Source organism: Oncorhynchus mykiss, chromosome 2 (genome assembly GCF_057628025.1).
Source record: "Oncorhynchus mykiss isolate SJ-2025 chromosome 2, ASM5762802v1, whole genome shotgun sequence".
NCBI lineage: Eukaryota > Metazoa > Chordata > Actinopteri > Salmoniformes > Salmonidae > Oncorhynchus > Oncorhynchus mykiss.
The window spans coordinates 38,829,329-38,853,214 of record NC_143023.1 but is presented as its reverse complement, the minus strand read 5'-3'; the positions used below and the strand labels follow the sequence as shown (position 1 = coordinate 38,853,214).

At 42.9% G+C, this 23,886-nt stretch overlaps 1 protein-coding gene and 1 pseudogene across 31 annotated transcripts; one reads left to right on the top strand and one right to left on the bottom strand.

Moving 5' to 3' along the window:
* Positions 1-953: 953 nt before the first annotated feature.
* LOC110489537 (WD and tetratricopeptide repeats protein 1) lies at positions 954-21,996 on the bottom strand. Of its 30 annotated transcripts, none has more exons than XR_016486548.1 (16): positions 18,162-18,344; positions 17,247-17,385; positions 16,932-17,015; positions 16,782-16,828; positions 16,569-16,680; positions 16,283-16,470; positions 15,289-15,471; positions 14,857-14,951; positions 14,490-14,605; positions 14,221-14,317; positions 13,707-13,800; positions 13,373-13,543; positions 12,871-13,106; positions 12,449-12,617; positions 3,548-3,771; positions 954-3,091 (listed from the first exon to the last, which is right to left on the bottom strand). XR_016486548.1 is itself a non-coding variant. In XM_090199253.1 (16 exons), the coding sequence occupies exons 2-16, from the start codon at positions 17,310-17,312 to the stop codon at positions 2,888-2,890; spliced, it is 2,055 nt and encodes a 684-aa protein (XP_090055379.1). In that variant the 5' UTR covers positions 17,313-17,385; positions 21,355-21,996; the 3' UTR covers positions 954-2,887. The 30 variants fall into 30 exon arrangements, 24 of the variants coding, with proteins under 24 accessions (XP_090055379.1, XP_021417956.2, XP_090055375.1 ...); XR_016486554.1 differs by having other exon boundaries at positions 14,221-14,293; XR_016486563.1 differs by having other exon boundaries at positions 14,221-14,293; positions 17,876-18,264.
* LOC118940039 (uncharacterized) lies at positions 20,638-21,873 on the top strand (annotated as a pseudogene). The gene is made up of 4 exons (XR_016486576.1): positions 20,638-20,752; positions 20,836-20,890; positions 21,099-21,201; positions 21,289-21,873. The product of XR_016486576.1 is annotated as an uncharacterized LOC118940039 (transcript).
* Positions 21,997-23,886: the final 1,890 nt, after the last annotated feature.

Here is a 23,886-nt window from a genome sequence, read left to right as displayed (position 1 = left end):
GGTGGTCCTGAGCTGGCACGGTTACACGTGGTCTGCGGTTGTGAGACCGGTTCCAGAATCCAGACACATTTTATAAAATGACGTTGGAGGCTGTTTAATGTAGCGAAAGGAAGATTCAGTTCCATGGCAACAGCTCTGGTGGATATTCCTGAAGTCTGCATGCCAATTGCATGCTCCCTTGAAATTTTAGACATCTGTGGCACTGTGTTGTGTGACAGAACTGCACATTTTAGAGTGGCATTTTATTGTCCCCAGCACAAGGTGCACCTTGTCATACTTGAGTAAAAGGAAATATTCCTTAATAGAAAATTACAAAAGTCACTGTGTACAATACTACTTGAGTAAAAGTCTAAAAGTATTTGGTTTCAAATATACTTAGGTATTTCAAGTAGATGGAATTTCTCAAATGTATTTATTAATCAAAAGTACAAGTATAAACCCTTTCAATTTCCTTATATTAAGCAAACCAAATGGAACAATGTTATTTTTTTATTGACACATAGCCACGGGCACACTCCAACACTCAAGACATAATTTACATATGAAGCATTTGTGTTTAGTGAGGCCGCCAGATCGGAGGCAGTAGGGATGACCAGGGATGTTCACTTGATAAGTGAATTGGACCATTTTCCTGTCAAAATTTAAATCGTTTTTTTGGGAGTCAGGGAAAATGTTTGGAGTAAAATGTACATTATTTTCTTTAGGAATGTAGTGTAGTAAAAATTGGCTAAATAGTAAAGTACAGGTACCCCGAACTACTTAATTAGTACTTTAAAGTGTTTTTACTTAAGTACTTTACACCACTGCTGAGTGGATAGTTGTGGACCTGTGTGTAGCCTATATTTCTGCACCTGGAACAGTGTGCAGGTGGAAAACAATAGTAATACAATCCAAATCATCATTACCCTGGTTAAATACAGGTCGGAGGTGAAACACAAACTCAAGACAAGTGGTTCAACAATATTAGACCTCTTTTATTTTTCTCTTGCAGCAAAATTTGTCATTGGATTTTTCCCAAAGAAAACAAACAGATAAAAAAATGTCTTAAATGACTTTTTTAACAAAAATTATACATGGAAGCCTAGTGTTAGAGGATTCCATCCTTAGGTTTTCTTTGAATCCACGTCATCAGTGAGCTGGAGGTTTGCTGGTTGGCCAGAGGACCAAGAGGCTCATTGTCCAAATTTGCCCTTTACAATGTTACCTTTAGACAAAATCTCATATAACCTCATAAGCAAAACTCCAACTGCAGCAGAGGACTCATGCTGGCTCCAAAGCTACAGGAAGGGAAAAATCCCTATCCCATTCTTCCCCCAAAACTTTCTGGGAAAAGCTGAAAGTGCTCGTGTAGGGATCCTGAACCCCAAAAGACACCAAATGGATAGTGTCTATGAAATTGCCTCTATGCCATGCATGAATGATATTAGGACTGGTGGTATTGCCCTAGGATAGTGAAATACCATTCTCTCTTCTTCACTTTCCCTCTCTCTGTTCAGAGCGTCAGTCCAACATAGGTTAACTTTCCCATAATTCCCAGGTTTTCTAGAAATACTGGTTGAAAGATTCCCGATTTTGTGCTTATTCCATCCGAATCCCGGTTATCTACCGACCGGGATATCTCGAAAAACTGGGAAACTTGTGGAAATTACCTGAATTTTGCAACCTTTAGTACAACAAATTCAACAGATTTTCTGACCAATCAACACCTGACTATCAATTAAATCAAACCCCTAAACGTAACCCCACAACCCTCCTTTAGAATTATCCGTCTCTACATTGTTATCAACAAATGACAGAGGAGCAAATGTCTAAGTGTTGGAGAAAATGTGAGGAGCTACTGCTTCAGTCTGACAGCTTTGTCTTAACCTACATAATAAAAGTAAAAGGGAAACATTTTGCATACCTGTCAATAAAATAGGCATATAGAGCCACAAGAACTTCTCAACAACAGACAAAGCAAAATGCAACATGGATCCTTGGCCATTTTTTACTCTCAAAACTTACAAATGCAGAGAAAAACATTTTTTTTTTTGTCAGACCGAGTTTAAAAGAAACAAGGAGCACAATCCTATCAACACATTTAATTTGAGTTGGAGAAACACTTCAAGACTGGGTAACACTTAAAGTCAAGACTTCTTGTGCTCTCTTCCTGTTGACCAATATTCCAACAACTTAAAAAAAGGATTGTAAATCAAAAACTTTATGTAGAGACTTTCGGAGCTGGAGAGGGGCTGAGTGTGACCTCTTATACTCCAATTGAAAAGCCCACTAGAGATGAAACAAAGCAACTTCCGGTGGCCTCAAATCTCATCCTCCAATGAGGACACCGACTATCGGGGCCTCGCTTTGACCTCTAACCTCTGAGCCGTCTGTAGGCTACACTACCAGAGGCCGGGGGCTTCTGCTTGTAGTGTTTCCCTCCAACGCGCTCCTCCTTGAAGAGGGTTTAGAAGTGGTTGACTCCTAGCTCATAGTGAGAGATTGGGGAGTGATGGAGTGCTTCTTTACCGTATAGGCCCAATACCCCCAGCCTCGGAGCAACGGAGGGAGAGGCCGAGGTGATGTCGTTGGTGTTCTTAAAAAAAAGGTGAAAGGTCGTTGTCGTCACCCCCGTGGAATCCCCTCGCCAAACTGGTTTCCTCCAATCCTGCCTCGGGATGTGAAAGAGGAGGGCAGTGCATAGTGCAGAGCTGTGACATGACATTCACTCAATGTTGCTTTCGTTTTAGAGGGGTGAATGAAACATTGACAAACAGAATATCTATGGTGCTTTTTTCCCCTCCTCACAGACACACACACAGACAGCCTCAGGGTTTGGGAGGGGGTAGGGGAGGAGTGCCTTGCGTCCTGCTGCCTTCATACTGTATGTGGTGTTGGGCCCGCTAGTCTAGCTGGGCCGGCACTGCACCTGGCCGTCTGAGCTGTCCTCATCGTCTGAGCCCTCTGGCCCGCGGCCGCTGAGGCCCGTGATGCGGTAACCCATGTTGAGCAGCATGACCTCCAGGGGGTCGGCATTCATACGCCGCTGGTTGGCTGCAGCGGCACCCTCCATGTCCTCCACCACGCGACCGTTCCCACTCTCACTCTCCGTCTGGATGACAGAGGGAAAAGGATGGAGAGAAAGAAAGGTAAGAAAAGGGTTCACTTCTGGTGTATTGTAAAGTCAGCCTTTTATTTTTTATTTTATTATTATTTTTTACATCAGACTACTACAAAAGGAGGCCATAAGAAAGGATAGGTCATACTGCAGCCTCAATTGTGACAATCCAATAACCAGATGTACTATTGGGTTCATTTATTGCGTAAACCTTGATAGTTTTTAATGCATTGGCAGTAAAAAAAATTTTTTGCAACAAATACATTCAATCAGAGAATCAATCATGTTGGTGATTGAATGGATTGCTTCTTAAGTGCATCTATTCTATGCATAGTGTCCTTGGTCCTGTTTCTCGCTGTATATAGCCTACCATTCCACACAAAAGAAGTTTGCTCATTGGGGAAATTAAGTTATTTGAATTTAATAGAATTTAATAATGTTGATAATGACCTCCGGCCTGGGGTTCCAGAGCCGCACCACAGGGTCGATGCCGCTGGTAGCCAGGAAGCAGTAACTGGGGTGAGGCTGCAGGCAGTTGACTATGGACTCGTCCCCCTGGAGGATCCGCACCAGGTTAGCAGTCTCCTTCTCCCAGATGAAAAAGGAGCCGTCGTCGGAGCCGCTCACAATGTACTGGCCTTTACTGTGGGTGGTGGGGTTTATATATACACACGCTAAACAAAAATACAAACGCAACAATCTCAAAGATTTTACTGAGTGACAGTTCATATAAGGAAAATCAGTCAATTTAAATAAATTCACATGACTGGGAATACAGATATGCATCTGTTTGAAACAGATACCTTTAAAAAAGTAGGGGTGTGGATCAGAAAACCAGTCAGTATCTGGAGTGACCACCATTTGCCTCATGCAACGCGACACATCTCCTTCGTATGGAGTTGATCAGGCTGTTTATTGTGGCCTGTGGAATATTGTCGCACTAGTCTTCAATGATTGTGCGAAGTTGCTGGATATAGGCGGGAACTGGAACAATCTGTCATACACGTCGATCCAGAGCATCCCAAACGTGCTCAACGGGTGACATGTCTGGTGAGTATGCAGGCCATGAAGAACTGGGACATTTTCAGCTTCCAGGAATTGTGTACAGATCCTTGCAGCATGTGGCCGTGCATTATCATGCTGAAACATGAGGTGATGCCAGCGAATGAATGGCACAATGGGCCTCAAGACCTGTGCATTCAAACTGCCATAGATAAAATGCAATTGTATTCATCATCCATAGCTTAAGCCTGCCCATACCATATCCCCACCTCCACTATGGGGCACTCTGTTCACAACGTTGACGTCAGCAATTCGCTTGCCCACATGACTCCATACACATGGTCTGTGGCTGGGAGGTCAGTTGGACGTACTGCCAAATTCTCAAAAACGAGAGAGCCGTCTTATGGTCGAGAAATGAACATTTCATTATCTGGCAACAGCTCTGGTAGACATTCCTGCAGTCAGCATGCCAATTGCATGCTCCATGCACATTTTAATATCCCCAGCACAAGGTGCACTTGTGTAATGATCATGCTGTTTAATCAGCTTCTTGATTTGCCACACCTGTCAGATGGATGGACTTTCTTTGCAAAGGAGAAATGCTCACTCAGGGATGTAAATACATTGTGCAATTTTTGGTTGTGGAGAAATCCGTACGAATGAAACATTTCTGGGATCTTTATTTCAGCTCATGAAACAGGACCAAAACTTTACATGTTGCTTTTATATTTTTCAAAGGGACTGAGAGTCAACTACTGAACCTTGTCATTGTTTGATCAGGTGGCAGAGACATTTCCGTAACATTTCATTTGAAGGGTACTTAAATAAGGACTTCATAATGCATTCATAATCAAAAAGTTCATAAGCAGTACATGAGCATTATTTCATTCTTATGTCAACTACCACAATTTGATACCTTATGAACTGCTCATGAACGTGTGATGAAGTTCTTCAGGAGGCACCAACGTTTCTATAGAACAGCATCATGTTTTCTTTAAAATGTACAAAAAAAAAGCTGTACATTTATATACAGTGCATATGAAAAGTATTCAGACACCTTCCCCTTTTCCATATTTTGTTACATTACAGCCTTATTCTAAAATTGAATTTAATAAAAAAATCCTCAATCTACACACAATACCCCATAAAGACAAAGCAAAATACCTTATTTACATATGTATTCAGACCCTTTGCTATGAGACTTGAAATTTAGCTCAGGTGCATCCTGTTTCCATTGATCATCCTTGAGATGCTTCTACAACTTGATTGCAGTACACCTGTGATAAATTCTATTGGTTGGACATGATTTGGAAAGGCACACACATTTTGGGCAATATGCAGAGGTGGAATCTTTCCATTTGTAATATATAGGATTTAACGGAAATATATGCAAATTAATATTAATACCATTTTTAAATGTAGATGCATTGGATATATTTACCATATCATATGGAGACAGACACATAAACCTTTCACCTTATCATAAGTAGACAATTGCAAATGATTAAATCCTTCCAATGGAAAAATAATAAAATTGTTACAAATTTAATTAAATAAGTTGACTCTTCACATGGGATGATTTCATGGAACAAAAGATATTGAATGATCCATCACATCTCCCAAAAATGTTTTCAACATACATCTGTAAAATGACAGTATAGAGACTAAAGCTTTGGTTGTCTTCCTCTCAGGCTTCCATGTCTTCTCCCTGGACCTCCTCAATGTCCACCTCTTGAACATCAGTCTTTGAGGCCTCATCTTCACTGTCACTTTCCAACCTTGTTGAGGATGGCTCGTTGTCAGGCTCAAAAAGCCTCAAATTTTCCTGGATTGCCGCCAATTTTTCAACCCTTGTATTGGTCAGCCTGTGGCGTGCTTTGGTGTGTGTGTTCCCAAACAAGGACAAGTTGCACTCTGAGACGACTGATGTTTGTGGGATTTGGAGGATGATGGAGGCAACAGGGGAACGAGCCTCAGATCCACAAAGTCCCTTCCACTAGGTGGCTGATGAGATATTGGCACGACTGCCATATTGCATCTCCATCCCAAAGCCCTTGCTTGGAAGTGTACTTCGCCAGACTGCCAAGAACCTTGCCCTCATACAGGCCAAGGTGGCGCGAGACAGTAGTGATGACACCACAGGCCTTGTTGATCTCTGCACCAGACAGGATGCTCTTGCCAGCATACTTTGTGTCCAACATGTACGCTGCGGCGTGTATGGGCTTCAGGCAGAAGTCTTTACGCTTTCTGATGCATTTCAGAACTGAAGTTTCCTCTGCTTGGAGCAACAGTGAAGTGGACAGGGCAGTATGGATTTCTTCTCTTAAATCTGCAAGCAGAGTCTGAACATCAGACAGGATGGCATTGTCTCCCTCAATATGTGCAATGGCTACTGCTATAGGTTTCAGGAGTTTCAGGCTGCTTACCACTCTCTCCCAAAATACATCATCCAGGAGGATCCTCTTGATGGGGCTGTCCATATGAGCATACTGTGATAGGGCCATTTCTTGGAGAGACTTCTTCCCCTCAAGGAGACTGTCAAACATGACAACACCACCCAAACGGGTGTTGCTGGGCAGCTTCAATGTGGTGCTCTTATTCTTCTCACTTTGCTTGGTGAGGTAGATTGCTGCTATAACTTGATGACCCTTCAGATACCTAACCATTTCCTTGGCTCTCTTGTAGAGTATATCCATTGTTTCCAGTGCCATGATGTCCTTGAGGAGAAGATTCAATGCATGAGCAACACGGCCAATGGGTGTGATGTGAGGGTAGGACTCCTCCACTTTAGACCAAGCAGCCTTCATGTTCGCAGCATTGTCTGTCACCAGTGCAAATACCTTCTGTGGTCCAAGGTCATTGATGACTGCCTTCAGCTCATCTGCAATGTAGAGACCGGTGTGTCTCTTGTCCCTTGTGTCTGTGCTCTTGTAGAATACTGGTTGAGAGGTTGAGATGTAGTTAATTATTCCCTGCCCATGAACATTCAACCACCAATCAGAGATGTTTGCAATAAAGTCTGCTTTCTCTATGATGTGCTTGAACTTCACTTGAACTCTGCATCCAACAAATTAGTAGATAAAGCATTGGAGGGGTGTATGCTGGGCAAAGAACATTCAGAAATCTCTTCCAATACCTGTGAGCATCAGACGTGAACAAGTTGCATACACAGCTCAAGCAAGACATTCATAAACATTTCTCTGACTACGTTCCTCCATTGAGTCAAAAAAACGTCTGATTCCTGTTGCTATCGATAAGGTGTCTGATTCATAATTTTCACCTTGAATAGAAGTAGAGGGACTTTTGTCAGAGGTTGCTTGTTGTGAGCGCTGAGGGAACTTTATGCACTTGGCCAGATGATTCTGCATCTTTGTTGCATTTTTCACATATGATTTGGCACAGTATTGGCAAATGTACACAGCTTTTCCTTCTACATTAGCTGCAGTGTAATGTCTCCACACATCACATAGTGACCCGTGGCATTTTCCTGTAAAGATTAGAAAACAATGAGTAAAAAACAAACAAATACAATTCCATGTACAGATAAATAGTTAAGCAGTTAGATTAAACAACTCCTTTGTAAGATAAATATTTTAAAATGAACCATATGGAAACAGGTGAATTAACACTCCTTCGTTAGCAGGATCAAGCAAGCTAAAACCCACATGGTAGCAAAAATGAACTAATATAAATTGTTAACAAGTTAGAAAGTATTTAAAAAACACTTTGTTGTAGGCTACTATTTACTAGTTAACAAAAAATCATATAGGTCATAAAATATATTCACCCCACCCAGTATTGTAATCAAAACTTACCAGAAAGCATGTAGTCTTTGGCTCAGAGTGTAGTAGTGTGGGCTCAATAGCATCTCATTAGTGTGCAAGATCTTGAGAATCAGCTGTACACGTGATGGAAGAATGCACTGTGCATGCAGAGGGTTGCAATTCCATTGAATTGTGGATAGTTTAACCAAAATAAGACCTAGAATTGCCTTATGTGTATCCCACAAAAAAGGTTCACTGTTGTTATAAGCTAACGTTTCTGATTAATTTAAGCAAAATTCCCCAAATTCACGGGCTTAACTTCCCATGGAAAAATTCCGTAAATTTACCAGAAGGTTTCTGACCCTTCACAACCGTAGACACACCTGTCTATAAGGCCCCGCCGTTGACAGTGCATGTCAGAGCAACAACCAAGCCATGAGGTCAAAGGAATTGTCCGTAGAGATCCGATACAGGATTGTGTCCTGGCACAGTTCTGGGGAAGGTTACCAAAAAATGTCTGCAGCATTGAATGTCTCCAAGAACACAGTGGCCTCCATCACTCTTAATTGGAAGAAGTTTGGAACCACCAAGACTTTTACTAGAGCTGTCCACCTGGCCAGATTGAGCAATCGGGGGAGAAGGGCCTTGGTCAGGGAGGTGATCAAAAACCCGATGGTCACTCTGACAGAGCTCCAGAGTTCCTCTGTGGAGATGGGAGAACCTTCCAGAAGGACAACCATCTCCGCACGACTCCACCAATCAGGCCTTTATGGTAGAGTGGCCAGACGGAAGCCACTCTTCAGTAAAAGGCACATGACAACCTGCTTGCCAAAAGGCATCTAAACAAGATTCTCTGGTCTGATGAAAACAAGATTGAACTCGTTGGCCTGAATGTCAAGTCTGGAGGAAACCTGGTACCATCCGTACAGCGAAGCATGGTGGTGGAAGCATCAGGGACTGGGAGTCTAGTCAGGATCGAGGGAAAGATGAACGGAGCAAACTACAGAGAGATCCTTGATGAAAACCTGCTCCTGAGCACTCATGACCTCAGACTGGGGTGAAGGTTCACTTTCCAACCAGACAACGACTCTAAGCACACAGCCAAGACAACACAGGAGTGGCTTCGGTTCTCTGAAAGTCCTTGAGTGGCCCAGCCAGAGCTCAGACTTGAACCCGATCGAACATCTCTGGAGACCTGAAAATAGCTGTGCAGCTACACTCACCATCCAACTTTACAGATCTTGAGGATCTGCAGAGAATGGGAGAAACTGCCCAAATATAGGGTTGCCAAGATTGTAGCATCATACCCAAGAAGACTTGAGGCTGTAATCGCTGCCAAAGTAAATGCAATGTTCGTTTTTATTTATTTTTTACATTTGCAAAAATGTCTAAACCTGTTTGATTGGTCATTATGGGGTATTGTGTGTAGATTGATGATGCATTTATTTATTTAAAAAAAATCAATTTTAGAGTAAAGCTGTAACGTAACAAAATGTGTCTGCGCATGCTCTGAGGACGAGACAGCATCCCCAGCCGCGTCCTCAGAGCATGAGCAGACCAGCTGGCTGGTGTGTTTACGGACATATTCAATCATTCCTTATCACAGTCTGCTGTTCCCACATGCTTCAAGAGGGCCACCATTGTTCCTGTTCCCAAGAAAACTTGGGACCATATAACCTCGACCCTACCTGACACCCTAGACCCCCTCCAATTTGCTTACCGCCCCAATAGGTCCACAGACGACGCAATCTCAACCACACTGCACACTGCCCTAACCCATCTGGACAAGAGTAATACCTATGTGAGAATGCTGTTCATCGGCTACAGCTCAGCATTTAACGCCACAGTACCCTCCAAACTCGTCATCAAGCTCGAGACCCTGGGTCTCGACCCCGCCCTGTGCAACTGGGTACTGGACTTCCTGACGGGCCACCCCCAGGTGGTGAGGGTAGGTAACAACATCTCCACCCCGCTGATCCTCAACACTGGGGCCCCACAAGGGTGCGTTCTGAGCCCTCTCCTGTACTCCCTGTTCACCCACGACTGCGTGGCAATGCACGCCTCCAACTCAATCATCAAGTTTGCGGACGACACTACAGTGGTAGGCTAGATTACCAACAACGACGAGACGGCCTACAGGGGGAGGTGAGGGCCCTCACACTCAACGTCAACAAAACAAAAGGAGATGATTGTGGACTTCAGGAAACAGCAGAGGGAGCACCCCCCTATCCACATCGACGGGACAGTAGTGGAGAGGGTAGTAAGTTAAGTTCCTCGGCGTACACATCACGGACAAACTGGATTGGTCCACCCACACAGACAGCATTGTGAAGAAGGCACAGCAGCAAAGAAGAAATTCGGCTTCTCACCAAAAGCACTCACGACCTTCTACAGACGCACAATCGAGAGCATCCTGTCGGGCTGTATCACCGCCTGGTACGGCAACTGCTCCGCCCACAAACGTAAGGCACTCCAGAGGGTAGTGAGGTCTGCACAACGCATCACCGGGGGCAAAACTACCTGCCCTCCAGGACACCTACACTACCCGATGTCACAGGAAGGCCAAAAAGATCATCAAGGACAACAACCACCCGAGCCACTGCCTGTTCACCCCGCTATCATCCAGAAGGCGAGGTCAGTACAGGTGCATCAAAGCTGGGACCGAGGGACTGAAAAACAGCTTCAATCTCAAGGCCATCAGACTGTTAAACAGCCACCACTAAGTTGGCTGCTGCCAACATACTGACTCAATTCCAGCCACTTTAATAATGGAAATTGATGGAAAAAAATGTATCACTAACCACTTTAAACAATGCCACTTAATATTATGTTTACATATCCTACATTACTCATCTCATATGTACAGTGGGACAAAAAAGTATTTAGTCAGCCACCAATTGTGCAAGTTCTCCCACTTAAAAATATGAGAGAGGCCTGTAATTTATCATAGGTACACTTCAACTATGACAGACAAAATTAGAAAACAAATCCATAAAATCACATTGTAGGATTTTTAATGAATTTATTTCCATATTATGGTGGAAAATATGTATTTGGTCAATAACAAAAGTTTCTCAATACTTTGTTATATACCCTTTGTTGGCAATGAAAGAGGTCAAACGTTTTCTGTAAGTCTTCACAAGGTTTTTACACACTGTTGCTGGTATTTTGGCCCATTCTTCCATGCTGATCTCCTCTAGAGCAGTGATGTTTTGGGGCTGTTGCTGGGCAACACGGACTTTCAACTCTATGGGGTTGAGATCTGGAGACTGGCTAGGCCACTCCAGGACCTTGAAATGCTTCTTACGAAGCCACTCCTTCGTTGCCCGGGCGGTGTGTTTGGAATCATTGTCATGCTGAAAGACCCAGCCACGTTTCATCTTCAATGCCCTTGCTGATGGTAGGCTTTGTTACTTTGGTCCCAGCTCTCTGCAGGTCATTCACTAGGTCCCCCCGTGTGATTCTGGGATTTTTGCTCACCGTTCTTGTGATCATTTTGACCCCATGGGGTGAGATCTTGCGTGGAGCCCCAGATCGAGGGAGATTATCAGTGGTCTTGTATGTCTTCCATTTCCTAATAATTGCTCCCACAGTTGATTTCTTCAAACCAAGCTGCTTACCTAGGGCAGATTCAGTCTTCCCAGCCTGGTGCAGGTCTACAATTTAGTTTCTGGTGTCCTTTGACAGCTCTTTGGTGTTGGCCATAGTGGAGTTTGGAGTGTGACTGTTTGAGGTTGTGGACAGGTGTCTTTTATACTGATAACAACTTCAAACAGGTGCCATTAATACAGGTAACGTGTGGAGGACAGAGGAGCCTCTTAAAGAAGAAGTTACAGGTCTGTGAGAGTCAGAAATCTTGCTTGTTTGTAGGTGACTAAATACTTATATAACCACCAAAATTTGCAAATAAATTCATTAAAAATCCTACAATGTGATTTTCTGGATTATTTTTTCTCATTTTGTCTGTCATAGTTGAAGTGTACCTATGATGAAAATGACAGGCCTCTCTCATCTTTTTAAGTAGGAGAACTTGCACAATTGGTGGCTGACTAAATACTTTTTTTGCCCCACTGTATATACTGTACTCGATACCATCTACTGCATCTAGCCTATGCCGTTCTGTACCATCACTCATTCATATATCTTTATGTACATATTCTTTATCCCTTTACACTTGTGTGTGTATAAGGTAGTAGTTGTGGTATTGTTAGGTTAGATTACTCGTTGGTTATTACTGCATTGTCGGAACTAGAAGCACTGCATTGTCGGAACTAGAAGCACAAGCATTTCGCTACACTCGCATTAACATCTGCTAACCATGTGTACGTGACAAATAAAATTTGATTTAAAGTAAAGGGGTCTGAATACTTTCTGAATGCACTGTATCCTCCCAAAAATGTAATGGGGAAACATAACCAACGTTTTAGAACGCAGTGTCTTCTTCAGGGTTGACTATACATTAGCCAGCACCTCTACAAAAAAAATGTGCGCCGTCAGCTCATGCTTTTTTTTTAGGTCAACAACTAATATTAACATAGTGTTTTTAGAACGTATAATATATCAGTGTCTAAAATGCTCCACTGACCTGCCAAAGAAGTTGGCCTCCTTGATGTCTGTGGTGGTGTTACAATGACCACAGTAGCGGTGTTTGTAGTCGTAGCTGCGCTCTCTCAAGACGACCTCGTCTTCCGGGATGGACTCCTTCCTGCTGAACGTGTGGAAGCGGATTGAGCTGTTGCCCTTTTTGTCCCCAGCTACAAAACAGACACGACATGGAAATAAACAAAGAAAATATCTGTACTCTAATTAACACTGTATTAATTTGCACAATTGCACTTGTGGAATACATAAGGTATTTTGAATTGATTCGACATCATATAAAAACACATATTGTAAGTCAATGTGGAAAGGTGATGGGAAAAGTCAGAGGTCAGCCAAAATCACACTTTATTTGTGGGGGGAAACAGACGATTAACCAACCCAGCATCACCATTAATCCCTTCTCACCAGAGTCCATCTTGGAAAAGAGGGCGGCCTTGATATCCTTATCTAGGGCGTCGCAGGCGCAGCTGTGGGCTTGCTCGGGGAACTTGCCCTTGAAGTCATCCAAGCAGTCCAGAGCCTCGGCCACATACTTCAGCTCAAAGAGGCAGCGTGCCAGCCGGAAGTGGGCCTTCAGGTGCCCAGGGTTGAGGGACAGTGCTTTCAGACAATCCCTCAGCGCATCATAGTGGTCACCGTCCCTGGGGGAGAGAGAGAACACATCACACACAACAGTAAATACCACACAGTCACACACATACCGGCATAGTGGTAAACCACTTTAAACGTGACGAAACAAGGACGTTATACCTGAACTCAAACGTTTTTTTTGTTCTTCCGTTGCAAAACATTTTGCTACAGTATGCCCTACTGAACATGACCATGTTCTGTAATAGGAGAAACACAGAAGGAGAGTAAACAAGGCTAATGGGTTAGCTCGGGCTCTAGGTCGAAAGAGCCGCCTTACCACTTGCGCTTCATGTAGGCGGCGGCGCGGTTCCCGTACAGCATGGCGTTGTGGCTGGCCTCGTGGATGCCCAGACTGTAGAACTGGATGGCCTGCGTCCACTGCTGCCGCGCAAACGCGTCGTTGGCCTGTAGCTTTATCCGCTCCAAGTGAAGAGGCAGCTCGCCAGAACTAGGGAAGAAAGATGAGGACGAGATGAGAACGTGATAAGAGAGAAACTAGGGATGTCACCCTACCGTAGTGTTTCTAGAAATACACTGGGGCTAGGCTGTTGCTAAATGTAACATGTGGGTGAAAATGAACAATTAAAATCAAACATGAGAAAAAAGGTTACCCAGAGAAAACTTTGCTTTCTGCGAATCGAAGTCGGCTGGCTGGCAAGTGAATTCCATTTGACACACCGTTGGTTGTCTTTCCATTCTGAACATCTGTTGGGATATCAAGATTTTAGAAATACCCATACAGTTCTGGGCATTACAAAGTTGTACTGCGGTACAACACAGTAAAGAACATTTGCCGCAAAGTGGATGTAACTGCACTGACAGGAACATTTGTCAAAAATGCATTTCATTACATGGGTTATTGTCAAGTGATTGATAATGACCTTGGTGGTTGATGTCACCCTGCGAGAGAGTAATTTGTCACATAGACAATGTACCTTGATGTAGATTGCTGCTGCAAGGCATTTTGAAGAATTCACTTTTTAATGCCCAGATCTGCATATAAACTGTGGGCAGACTTTCAGCGAGCAACTACCCCACTCCATTGGTCATAAATAATACATTCTGTATATGTCATTTTAATGGCCAAATACTGTAGTAAGCTTTGGGCTATTTCCATAGTCATACCTGTTAATTGGCACTTTTTGGGAAGCAGATAGGTGTACGGCTTCTGTTTGAACGTCAAGTCAAATAGATACACCTGCAGACAAGAGAAAACACATTCCTGGCAAAGTTACCCTTTTGAACCAACCACAGGTAATCATCAACTTTAATGATTTGCATAAAGTAGTATGCTTGTTGCAATTCAAACCTGACAATCTGAGAAAGAGATGGTGAGCTGACCTGGAGGTTTAACTTCTAGGACGTTTCCTCTTCTAGGAAGCAGCCTTCCTTACCTGTTCTCCTCCCATGTTAACTAGCAGCTCGGTGCCGTCGGGGCTGAAGGTGACGTAGGTGGCCACTAGGACCCTCAGGCGGTTATTGTAGTCAGGGAGCTTCACTGGCAGGTGCCCTGAGGTAACGGATCAAGGAGAAGAAGTTGGGTGAGAGGCATACAGAATCACCTTACCTGTCCCACTAGTTTAGTTCCATATACAGAAAATGACTGCGTTATAACCCACACATTGTCCATGTGTGTTTTTACTGTTTATAATACATTGTAGATACTGTATGGGCTTCATAGAAAGTGTTCACAGCGGGTTTTTTAAAATTAATACATTTTGTGCAATAAGCCAAACCATACGATCACACACACACACACACCTGCGACATAATACTGCCCCGCTCCGTCTGGGATGGGCTTCTGTCTGTCACAGAATGTGTGCACTCCTGCCGATGTGCTCTGACTCGCAGACTTCCTGTGAATGGAAGTGGAGGAGAGAAACATAAATTATTACCAAATCATGCTCCATCTGTGTATATAAGAAGTCTCAAAGCTGAGAAAATAACATTGGTATGACTGATGATAGCCCAGAGTAGTAGGGAGACATATTAGACGTTCTATCCAATAGTCGTGCATATTCCTTTACGTGATATGAAATTAAAAACGATTCAATTAAACTCAAATTTGACAGTAAAGGCAGCGAGAGCTAAATCCTAACGTCAGACTTGAGATGACTTGGACTTTCAGGTCAATGGAAACATGAGTCACATGCATCGATCTCAAGTTAGGATTCGAGCCTGACTACTACACACCTGTGGTTGTGGATCATGCGCATGTCGTAGAGGCGTACAAAGGGCCCGTTGGCCCCCACTGCTAGGTAGTTATTATTTTGCGGGTTGACAGCCAAACACTTGGCCTCCACCAGCTGACCACAGTATTCCGTCAGGTCGATGAGCACTTCTGAACGCTTACTGCTCTCCCTCAGGTCATACTGCCTAAAATAGTTGTAGAAGAAAGCACATCATGAGGACATCAATCATCTCCAGAGAGTCAGAACTAAGCTCTTTAAAATATTGTTTTGAATTCTAATCAAATACTAGACTTTTGAAAGGTTTAATTGCAAGGTTTAATTAAAACTGCAATTTGTGTCCAAAGCCAGCTTGCTCAAAAAGAAACTACTAACTACTACACTATCTGTACGTGGGAGCCATATTTTGAAGTTGTAGACTACTGGTTAGGTTAGTCAAAAAAAAAAAAAAAACAAGCCACGATTGCAACATTGGCCAGTTGAGTCATAAGCAGCGGGGGCAGTCAGGCAGTGACGTACTATAGAGAGAGTAAGATACTAAAGCCCCCCCCCACTGCCTCTGTCTGAGCTGACCCCCTTATGGGAACCATTGCCTGTAGCCAACCACGCATCTGCAGTAGTCCCCAATGCCCACTGCGCACCTGAGCTTTGAAGGGTAGTTAAAGGGTATTCTCTGGAGATACATTAACCTCCAAGACAGTGTGTGATGGAAGTGCTGCTGGAGGCATGTGGCCACAGAGACCCAGAGAAGAGGCGCCTGGGAGAGCCAAGGAACTGGTAGGGAACAGCTTGAGGTAAGAAAGAGGCCCATGGCATAACACTTCCACTCCAACCTTACTGTTTCATGTCATCTTTTCACCTTCGATATTCTACTACAAGCCAGTAGATATAACATGATGCATCTGACAATGTATCTGACACAGTGTCACCTTAACCAATGAACATCTTTGGATGCGACAAGGATGCTCCAATGGTTAGCTAGCTACTGGGGCTCTGACCTGATGATGCCGTCCTCCGCAGCACTCCAGAAGGTGTTAGGCCACATGGGGGCTGTAGCAATGCGCTTGACGCGGTTGGTGTGGTCGGAGAACATGTGGATGGTCTCCTTGACCGACACGTCGTGCACGTGAACCTTGGTGTCCGCTGCACCCGTCACGAGGATACGGTCACCTGAGTGAGGGAGAAACTGCAAGAGGGCACGGGGGAAAAAGGAGAGGATAAAATAAGAAAGAAGCTTCTTTTCTACACAAATAGATTTTCCCATCAAGCAGTTTATGTTTTTACCTTCACAGAGAAGATGTTTGCTGCATGCCCTGTGTGCATAGTGGTGAGCTTCTTGTGTTTGAAGGGGTCCCAGATGATGCAATGTTGGTCATCTGAGCCCGATGCCAGCAGACTGCATAGAACAATAGTAAACATTACAGATAGGCCAACATAAATGTAAAAGTGTTAAATATGGTCATTTAAATAGAACCCTGGTTTCAGCTCAGGACTTACTCTCCCTGTTCGTTCCATTCCAGGCAGTTCACACACCCAGTGTGGCCCTGTTGACACAACAGTAACAGGCTGTCAGATTGGCAAAGGAATTAATGTTGTATGTGTGCAGTAACACACACACACACACACACACACACACACACAAATCACCTGCAACTCTGCCTCCAGTCCAAGTCTACTGATGAAGGGGTCTGTGACATGATACTGCCTTTGGAAGCCCAATGCTCTCTTGTCCTGCAGACATTAAGGCAAAACATCACCTGTCTCTCCCCAAAATCTCCTGTCTCACTCTGTCCAACATAATTACAGCATTTTGGTGAATAGATTGCAATGCAGATTGCATTTCAGAGTTGTTGATTTTGCTCATGTATTCTGAAAAGAAAATATGAAAATGTTAAATTCTGTGGGAATTAGTTAGGGCAGTATGTTTATTTCATAAAAACGGGCTTAAAACATTAGACTCACCCTGATCTGCCTGTGCAGGATATCTCTGGTGATGTTCACAGCAGACATGGCCTCACAGCAAGTCATAGAGCACGGACCAGAGGTGCAGGGTCCGAGGGTCAAAGGTCAGATGGCATCTGCACAGTCTCTAAGGAATGGGCTGCAATTTGAGAAATAGAATAGAACGGACATCACACAAAAGAACAAGCTTACTTAAATAGGATTAATGTGCAAACATAGATGTTTGTTCCTCTACTAGGTACGTCAGTCAATGGACACAGGAGTAATTTACACCTAAATTGATGAGGGGTTCCCAAGTGTTTGAGGTTTAAATACTGAAACATAACTGTTAGCTAACTAGAACAACAACTGGTTATATCTCAACTAGCCAAGCGGTGGTCTTCAGACAGCTATGTACACAAAATTCCTTCCTAATACTAGCCATTGCGACTGGTGATGTTTACATTAGCAAATTAACGTTAACGGTGGCTAGCTGGATTAGCTGCTGGGAAGCTAGCTACCAATAGCCAATAACAACAAACCGTATACGCACAGTGACAGCAGTCTAGGTTAGCCTCCCCAAAAATACAGACACAGCTCCGTCATCTTAACTATATATTTCTAGCATTCCCTAAAAAAAAACGTTGTACCTGTGTCGTCTGGGCTTCAACTCGATATCGTTTTTAAAAAATGCCCAAAATGTCCAGATTACGATAGAGCCAGCTATCCAGCCAGTTACTGTCTGAGCTACAATAGCTAGCTAGCTGAGCTAACATGAGATTATTTAATAAAGGAACAGGGAATTCTCTATGCTCTAGTTCTCTATCTAACACTTTAGCTAATCCTTACCAATGAAAGACAAACTGTAACAAGAGCGCTTCATATGACATATTTTTGGAAAGAATTTACAAGTGTTGACTGTCAATGCTTACTTACATGGGTTTATCAACTGACTGAACCCTCCCACTACCCTTACGTAAAATAGCTGACGTGAACTAGCCTTTGGATATGATTTTTAGGGAAAAAATTACGAGTGCACGGCTCTGTGAATTGCACCGCTGTTTTTCTTCGTCGTACGACTGTACTGTTGAGTGACAGGTCAATTCCACAAATGAAAAAGTTTTAAAAATCCTTTGCATATTTTTTTTTTTCTCAAGTGGTGGAAAGTATTTTTTGTAAATACTTTAAAGCACTACTTAAGTATTTTGGGAGGATATCTGTACTTTACTATTTACATTTTTTACTTTACTATTTACATTTTTATTATTTTTACTTCACTACATTCATAAAGAAAATGATGTACTTTTTACTCCATACATTTTCCCTGTGAAGCATAAGTACAGAAAAACAACCCTGGTTATCCCTACTGCCTCTGATCTGGTGGACTGGCTAAACACAAATGCTTCATTTGTAAATTATGTCTAAGTGTCTGTAAATTTAAAAAATCATCAACATTGTACATCTGGTTTGCTTAATATAAGGAATTTGACATTATTTATACTTTTACTTTTGATACTTTAGTATATTTTAGCAATTACATTTACTTTTGATACTTTAGTATATTTAAAACCAAATACTTTGACTTTTACTCAAGTAGTATTTACTGTGTGACTTTTACTTTTTACTTTTCCTCAAGTATGAAAATTGGATACTTTATCCAGGTCTGTATTTTCTACTTATTAACCTAATGCAACATGAGATCAGCAATGACATTCAGCACTGTTTTCCTGGTGAGATGTATGAAGGAGTGTGGCCTGTGGGACAAAATAATGAATTAATAATAAATTAATCCTGAAATTATTAATAAAATAATAGATATATCCTGATGTAAATGTAAATCAGGATATATAAATGTATCAAGACAGTCGTGAAGAGGTCACAACAAAGCCTATCCCCCCTCAGGAAACTGAAAATATTTGGCATGTGTCCTCAGATCCTCAAAAGATTCTACAGCTGCATCATCGAGAGCATCCTGACGGGTTGCATCACTGCCTGGTACGGCAACTGCTCGGCCTCCGACCGCAAGGCACTACAGAGGGTAGTACGTACGGCCCAGTACATCACTGGGGCTAAGCTGCCTGCCATCCAGGACCTCTACAACAGGCGGTGTCAGAGGAAGGCCCTAAAAATTGTCAACGACTCCAGCCACCCCAGTCATAGAATGTTCTCTCTACTACCGCATGGCAAGTGGTACCAGAGCGCCAAGTCTAGGACCAAAAGGCTTCTCAACAGTTTTTACCCCCAAGCCATAAGACTCCCGAACAAGTAATCAAATGGCTACCCAGACTATTTGCATTGCCCCCCCCCCCCCCCCCACCAACCCCTCTTTTATGCTGCTGCTACTCTGTTAATCATATATGCATAGTCACTTTAACCATACCTACATGTACATACTACCTCAATTAGCCCAACTAACCGGTGCCTGTATATAGCCTCGCTACAGTTATTTTTCACTGTCTTTTTATTGTTGCTTTCATTTCTTTACTTATCTATTGTTCACTTAATACCTATTTTTTTTACTTACAAATCACACTGTTGATTAGGGTCTGTAAGTAAGCATTTCACTGTAAGGTATTGTAAGGTACCTGTTGTATTCGGCGCACGCGTCAAATAAACTTTGATTTGATTTGAAATGGCATTTCATTACTCTCAATCATGATATTACTGTATGTCAGTGAGAATGGTCCAGTGGCATGGACAATCGTCTCATAAAGTGGAAAGCCCCTGTAGACATTCACCAGTGCTCACCGTTGTATCAACATTATGATATCAGATCAGTGCAGATGAGGAGAGCAAGCTGTTTTAGAGTATGGACTTTTTGAAATAGAGAAGCAGAGAACTCAGCTTCGCGGAAGTCACAGGTGAACCTTGCTGCTGTGCAATTAAAATAACAACCAAAGAGGTAGTGCTGAATTTCCCCAAACTTCTTTGCAGCTTCTATTTATTACAGCTGGTGGTCTGTCTTGGTGAGGCAAAGTGTTCCGTTCACAAGCTGGAGACAGGCATCCAAGGGTAAGCACCCATTCTATAGATGTTCAACTTCTTTCTTAAGAGAAATTCTGAATGTGTGATTTAACCCTTGGCAAAGCCTGGCACAGAGGCTTCTTCTACACACTCTGAATAATGCATAGCAGCCAAAACACGTACGTATGTGCTTTTAATGATCCTTGTGGACATGACAAGATCATAAAGGCATTAACTTACCTCAAAAATGAGGAGTGACATAGTATTTCTTCAAATATGAACATTTTATCACGAGTCATCCAAAGACTACCTTCAAAATGTTTTGTACACCTGTTTTCACCCAGGCAGCACCTGCCGCCTCTAATTCTATGATCGATTTGTTGTGCCATAAACTGAAACTTGGAACTAAGTGTGCTTTTTTTCTTATTCTGTGGATGTCAGGAAGTCAATGCCATGGTTCTGGAGATTGTGTGGAGACTATTGTCACCAGTGCAGTGGAGCCTGTGTCTTCTATCCCTTCTGCTTCCCATAGTATCAATGATATGTGCGATCCGTTCAAAAAGGTAATACTTCTTCCTGTATTATGGCCCTTTATGAGCATTTTTTTTAAGGTATTGCTGACATCCTGTCTGCATTCTTCCATTAGTAGAAAGACTTCCAGGTTATCATTGGCTGAAATGGGACCGATCTCTGGTGAAAGGGTCAGTGTACAAAATACCTGGGAATGTCCCATTCACCTTACCAATTCATTTATATGACCATTAACTGTTGTTTGTGGATGTCCTGCTCCAGAAAATAGTAAATAAATAAAAACTTAATGTAAAGCTGGAATTCAAATGTATGGAATAATCCAACTGAACTGAAACCAATGGCTCCCTCTGCTGGTACTTATATGATTGCTCATTGCAGCCCCCAGATTCAACTGAGGCCAAGACCTCAGAACTAAGGAAGAATATCATTGGACCAGCATCCTCAAAAAGAAAGTCAACCCAGTCCCAAAGAGGGCACAGAGGTCAGAGTCAGTTGTTCATCACACTTGGAATTGGACATGTTTCCCCACATCACACTCAGCTCACTGTTTATTTTTCTCTCTATGCAGGGTCTTTCCCAGGGCAGAACACCCCAAGGCCGGTGAAGAAGGCTTTGAGGCAGTTGCCTCCCTTACCTGAGCTGGAGAAGAGCAGTGTCCGAAGACACAGCAGCTACACTGGGTCCGTAGTGTATGACGTTGTCGCCACAGAGGTTTGTAATCCATGGCCCACTACAGACAACCAGGCTTCTCAACAACAGACAGCAGACGGCAGCAACCACCTGGAGGAGGTAGATGAAAAGGGGGAAGTTCCGTTCCCTGTCTATGCCAAAGTCAACAAAACCAAAGTTTGCTCGAACTCATCAAGACGTTCACCACTGTATGCCAAAGTGAACAAGACTAGCTCCCGGACTGTGAAATCTTAACTACTGTTCTGGGGTGACTGATAAGTCAACACTGTGACCGATATGTCCTCCAAATGCGAAATAGTCTACTATGCTTTATGCTTAACTCGTTTTGTTCTTTCTTAAATGTTTATATGCGTATGTGTTTCTTATGTTGTTTCTCAGGCCCGCAATGCTACAAAGGCACAGAAATGACTTCTGTTGTAATTTACTTGGGTCTCAAGACAATAAATGAAGTTTGTTTGCTCTATGTTCATTAATTATACTGCACCGTCTACCAATTCTATCATAATCAGATCTAGACAAATGGAACGTTCCCTTTCTATTTTAAAATGGGCAGGACTCTGCAGTTGCTAGCAGCTTGTAGTGTTGTTTGAGTCAAAACAGAGACGGTTAGCTAGCTAAACTCTAGAACAGCAGCTGGCAGAGGAGAACGTATTCTCGACCCGAAATTACACATGTGCTAATCTCGGCACACTCAAGGAGTTCATTTTCAGGTATGGCAGAAAAAGGGTCCATCCTATTCTTCCGCCCTATTGAAGTTAACATTTTAAAATGGTTAAGATAAGGGGTAGGTTTTAGTGAATGCGCGTCCCAAGGATCCTGGGTATTACTGACCGTGTTCGTTATTTAGCTAGCCAATATACCAATATCTAACTGGCATAAACTATATCTAGGTAGATAGAAAGCGAGATCTGTGTGGCGAATTTAATCAGAGCGATAATCCGCTGTTTTCCAGTCATTTGGACTAACGTCAACTGGAATATGGGATCTTCAGCTAATGTTGACACTGTGTTTCTGATACAACTGTATAGCATCCCCCTTGGCTCAGTTTAGACTCTCTCACACCCCTCCATTAAACCACTCAAGCCCCCGTTATGTAATTTCGAGGTGCGTGTTCTTGCCAGCACAGTTGATCTGTCTGCCCAGAAATACTCACTGAAATTCCTGATGTTGCTGTGGCCCTACTTTGTAGCCTCTTGAGCAATTGCTGTGATATATAACAAGGGGGAGGGAAGGGCTTGTGTTTTGTTCCTTCCTATACTTTTCTCTCACTGTTCTGCACATCACATTGCTCTAGGGCTAGAACCGTTGTCCACTCAAGGAGCAGGTTCAGCAGGACACAACGTTTTGAAACGACCAGATATAAATATGTTATGTAGAACAAACATGCATCTCCAACATGTAGAACAAGGAGTCATGTTGGTTCTATTTATGGCATTTCTATCTGCAACTGAATGTGGCCCATATTATCACGCTCTTTTCTTGACAGGTGGAATGACCACCTCACAGATACCTGGAGTCTAGGCTGACAGGTAAAGCTTCCCAGTCTAAACAGTTTGCGCCTATATTATGACATTTTGGTCTTTGGCAGGTTTTTTTCCGGCTGTTCGTGCACACTACATTCTTTTCTTGAAGCAAGTCGTTGGTGATTGGTCAACAGTACTACTCCAAGTAGGAGTGTTTGTCATTCAACCAGAGTCTACAAGTTTTCATGCAAAAAAATTCACTTGAGAAATACTGCATAACTAAGATGTCCTCGGCAAAAACGTCAAAATTAATGACAGTTTTCTTGATTTACCTTAGATTAATAGAGGTTATACTGAGGAAGGGTTTCTGGCAATGTTACTACGGTGGCTCAAGTGGGACAAACAACAGTATGTTTTTATTTTATTTTTAAGCAGAGTATGTATGAGAACACACTGTCGCTTCGCCTAACCAAGTTCTTCTTGGAGCAAACATAACCTATGTAGCTGTGCGGGCGCCTTTAGCCTCATCAAAATGAAGGGGGGCGGCGCTATTAGTGTCACCTTGTGGATGTTGGTTGTGCTTTTCACACGTATGCATTTCAGCTGGGTTTCCTTTCTCTTACCCAGGTTACTAGTCCAACACTCTTAACAGCTAGGGTACCTGACCCCTTCCTACCATATCAATTTCAGAGCAGTTGATGTGAACGAAAAGGAGAAATCCACAGCAGCTTGCTGTTTTCTCTCTGCGACTGTTAAGTCAGCATCCTCTATGTTGTTGTTTATAGCCTATTTATATGCAGGGTGATGTGCTCATGATCCTTGGATGCTCAGGAGATTTACAGGGGTAGATTACATTACTTTACCAGGTGGCTCTGCCAACCTAATTGGGGGTTAGGGGGGTGGAATGCTAGGACTGGATGGCTAAATGGAAACTCTGAACCCTTGCCCCCTTCTTCTTTGCTGAGTGATACATTTAATGCGCACAGCTTAGCTGCACCCAATGTGGTTTATAT

Excerpts from the sequence above, each read along its gene's own strand:
- LOC110489537 (XM_090199253.1), bottom strand. The coding sequence starts at position 17,312 with ATGACTTGCTGTGAGGCCATGTCTGCTGTGAACATCACCAGAGATATC. Across the intron at positions 15,472-16,282 it reads GCGGAGGACGGCATCATCAG|GCAGTATGACCTGAGGGAGA; the intron begins GTCAGAGCCCCA and ends CAACTATTTTAG. Across the intron at positions 13,801-14,220 it reads CAAAAAGTGCCAATTAACAG|ATGTTCAGAATGGAAAGACA; the intron begins GTATGACTATGG and ends ATATCCCAACAG.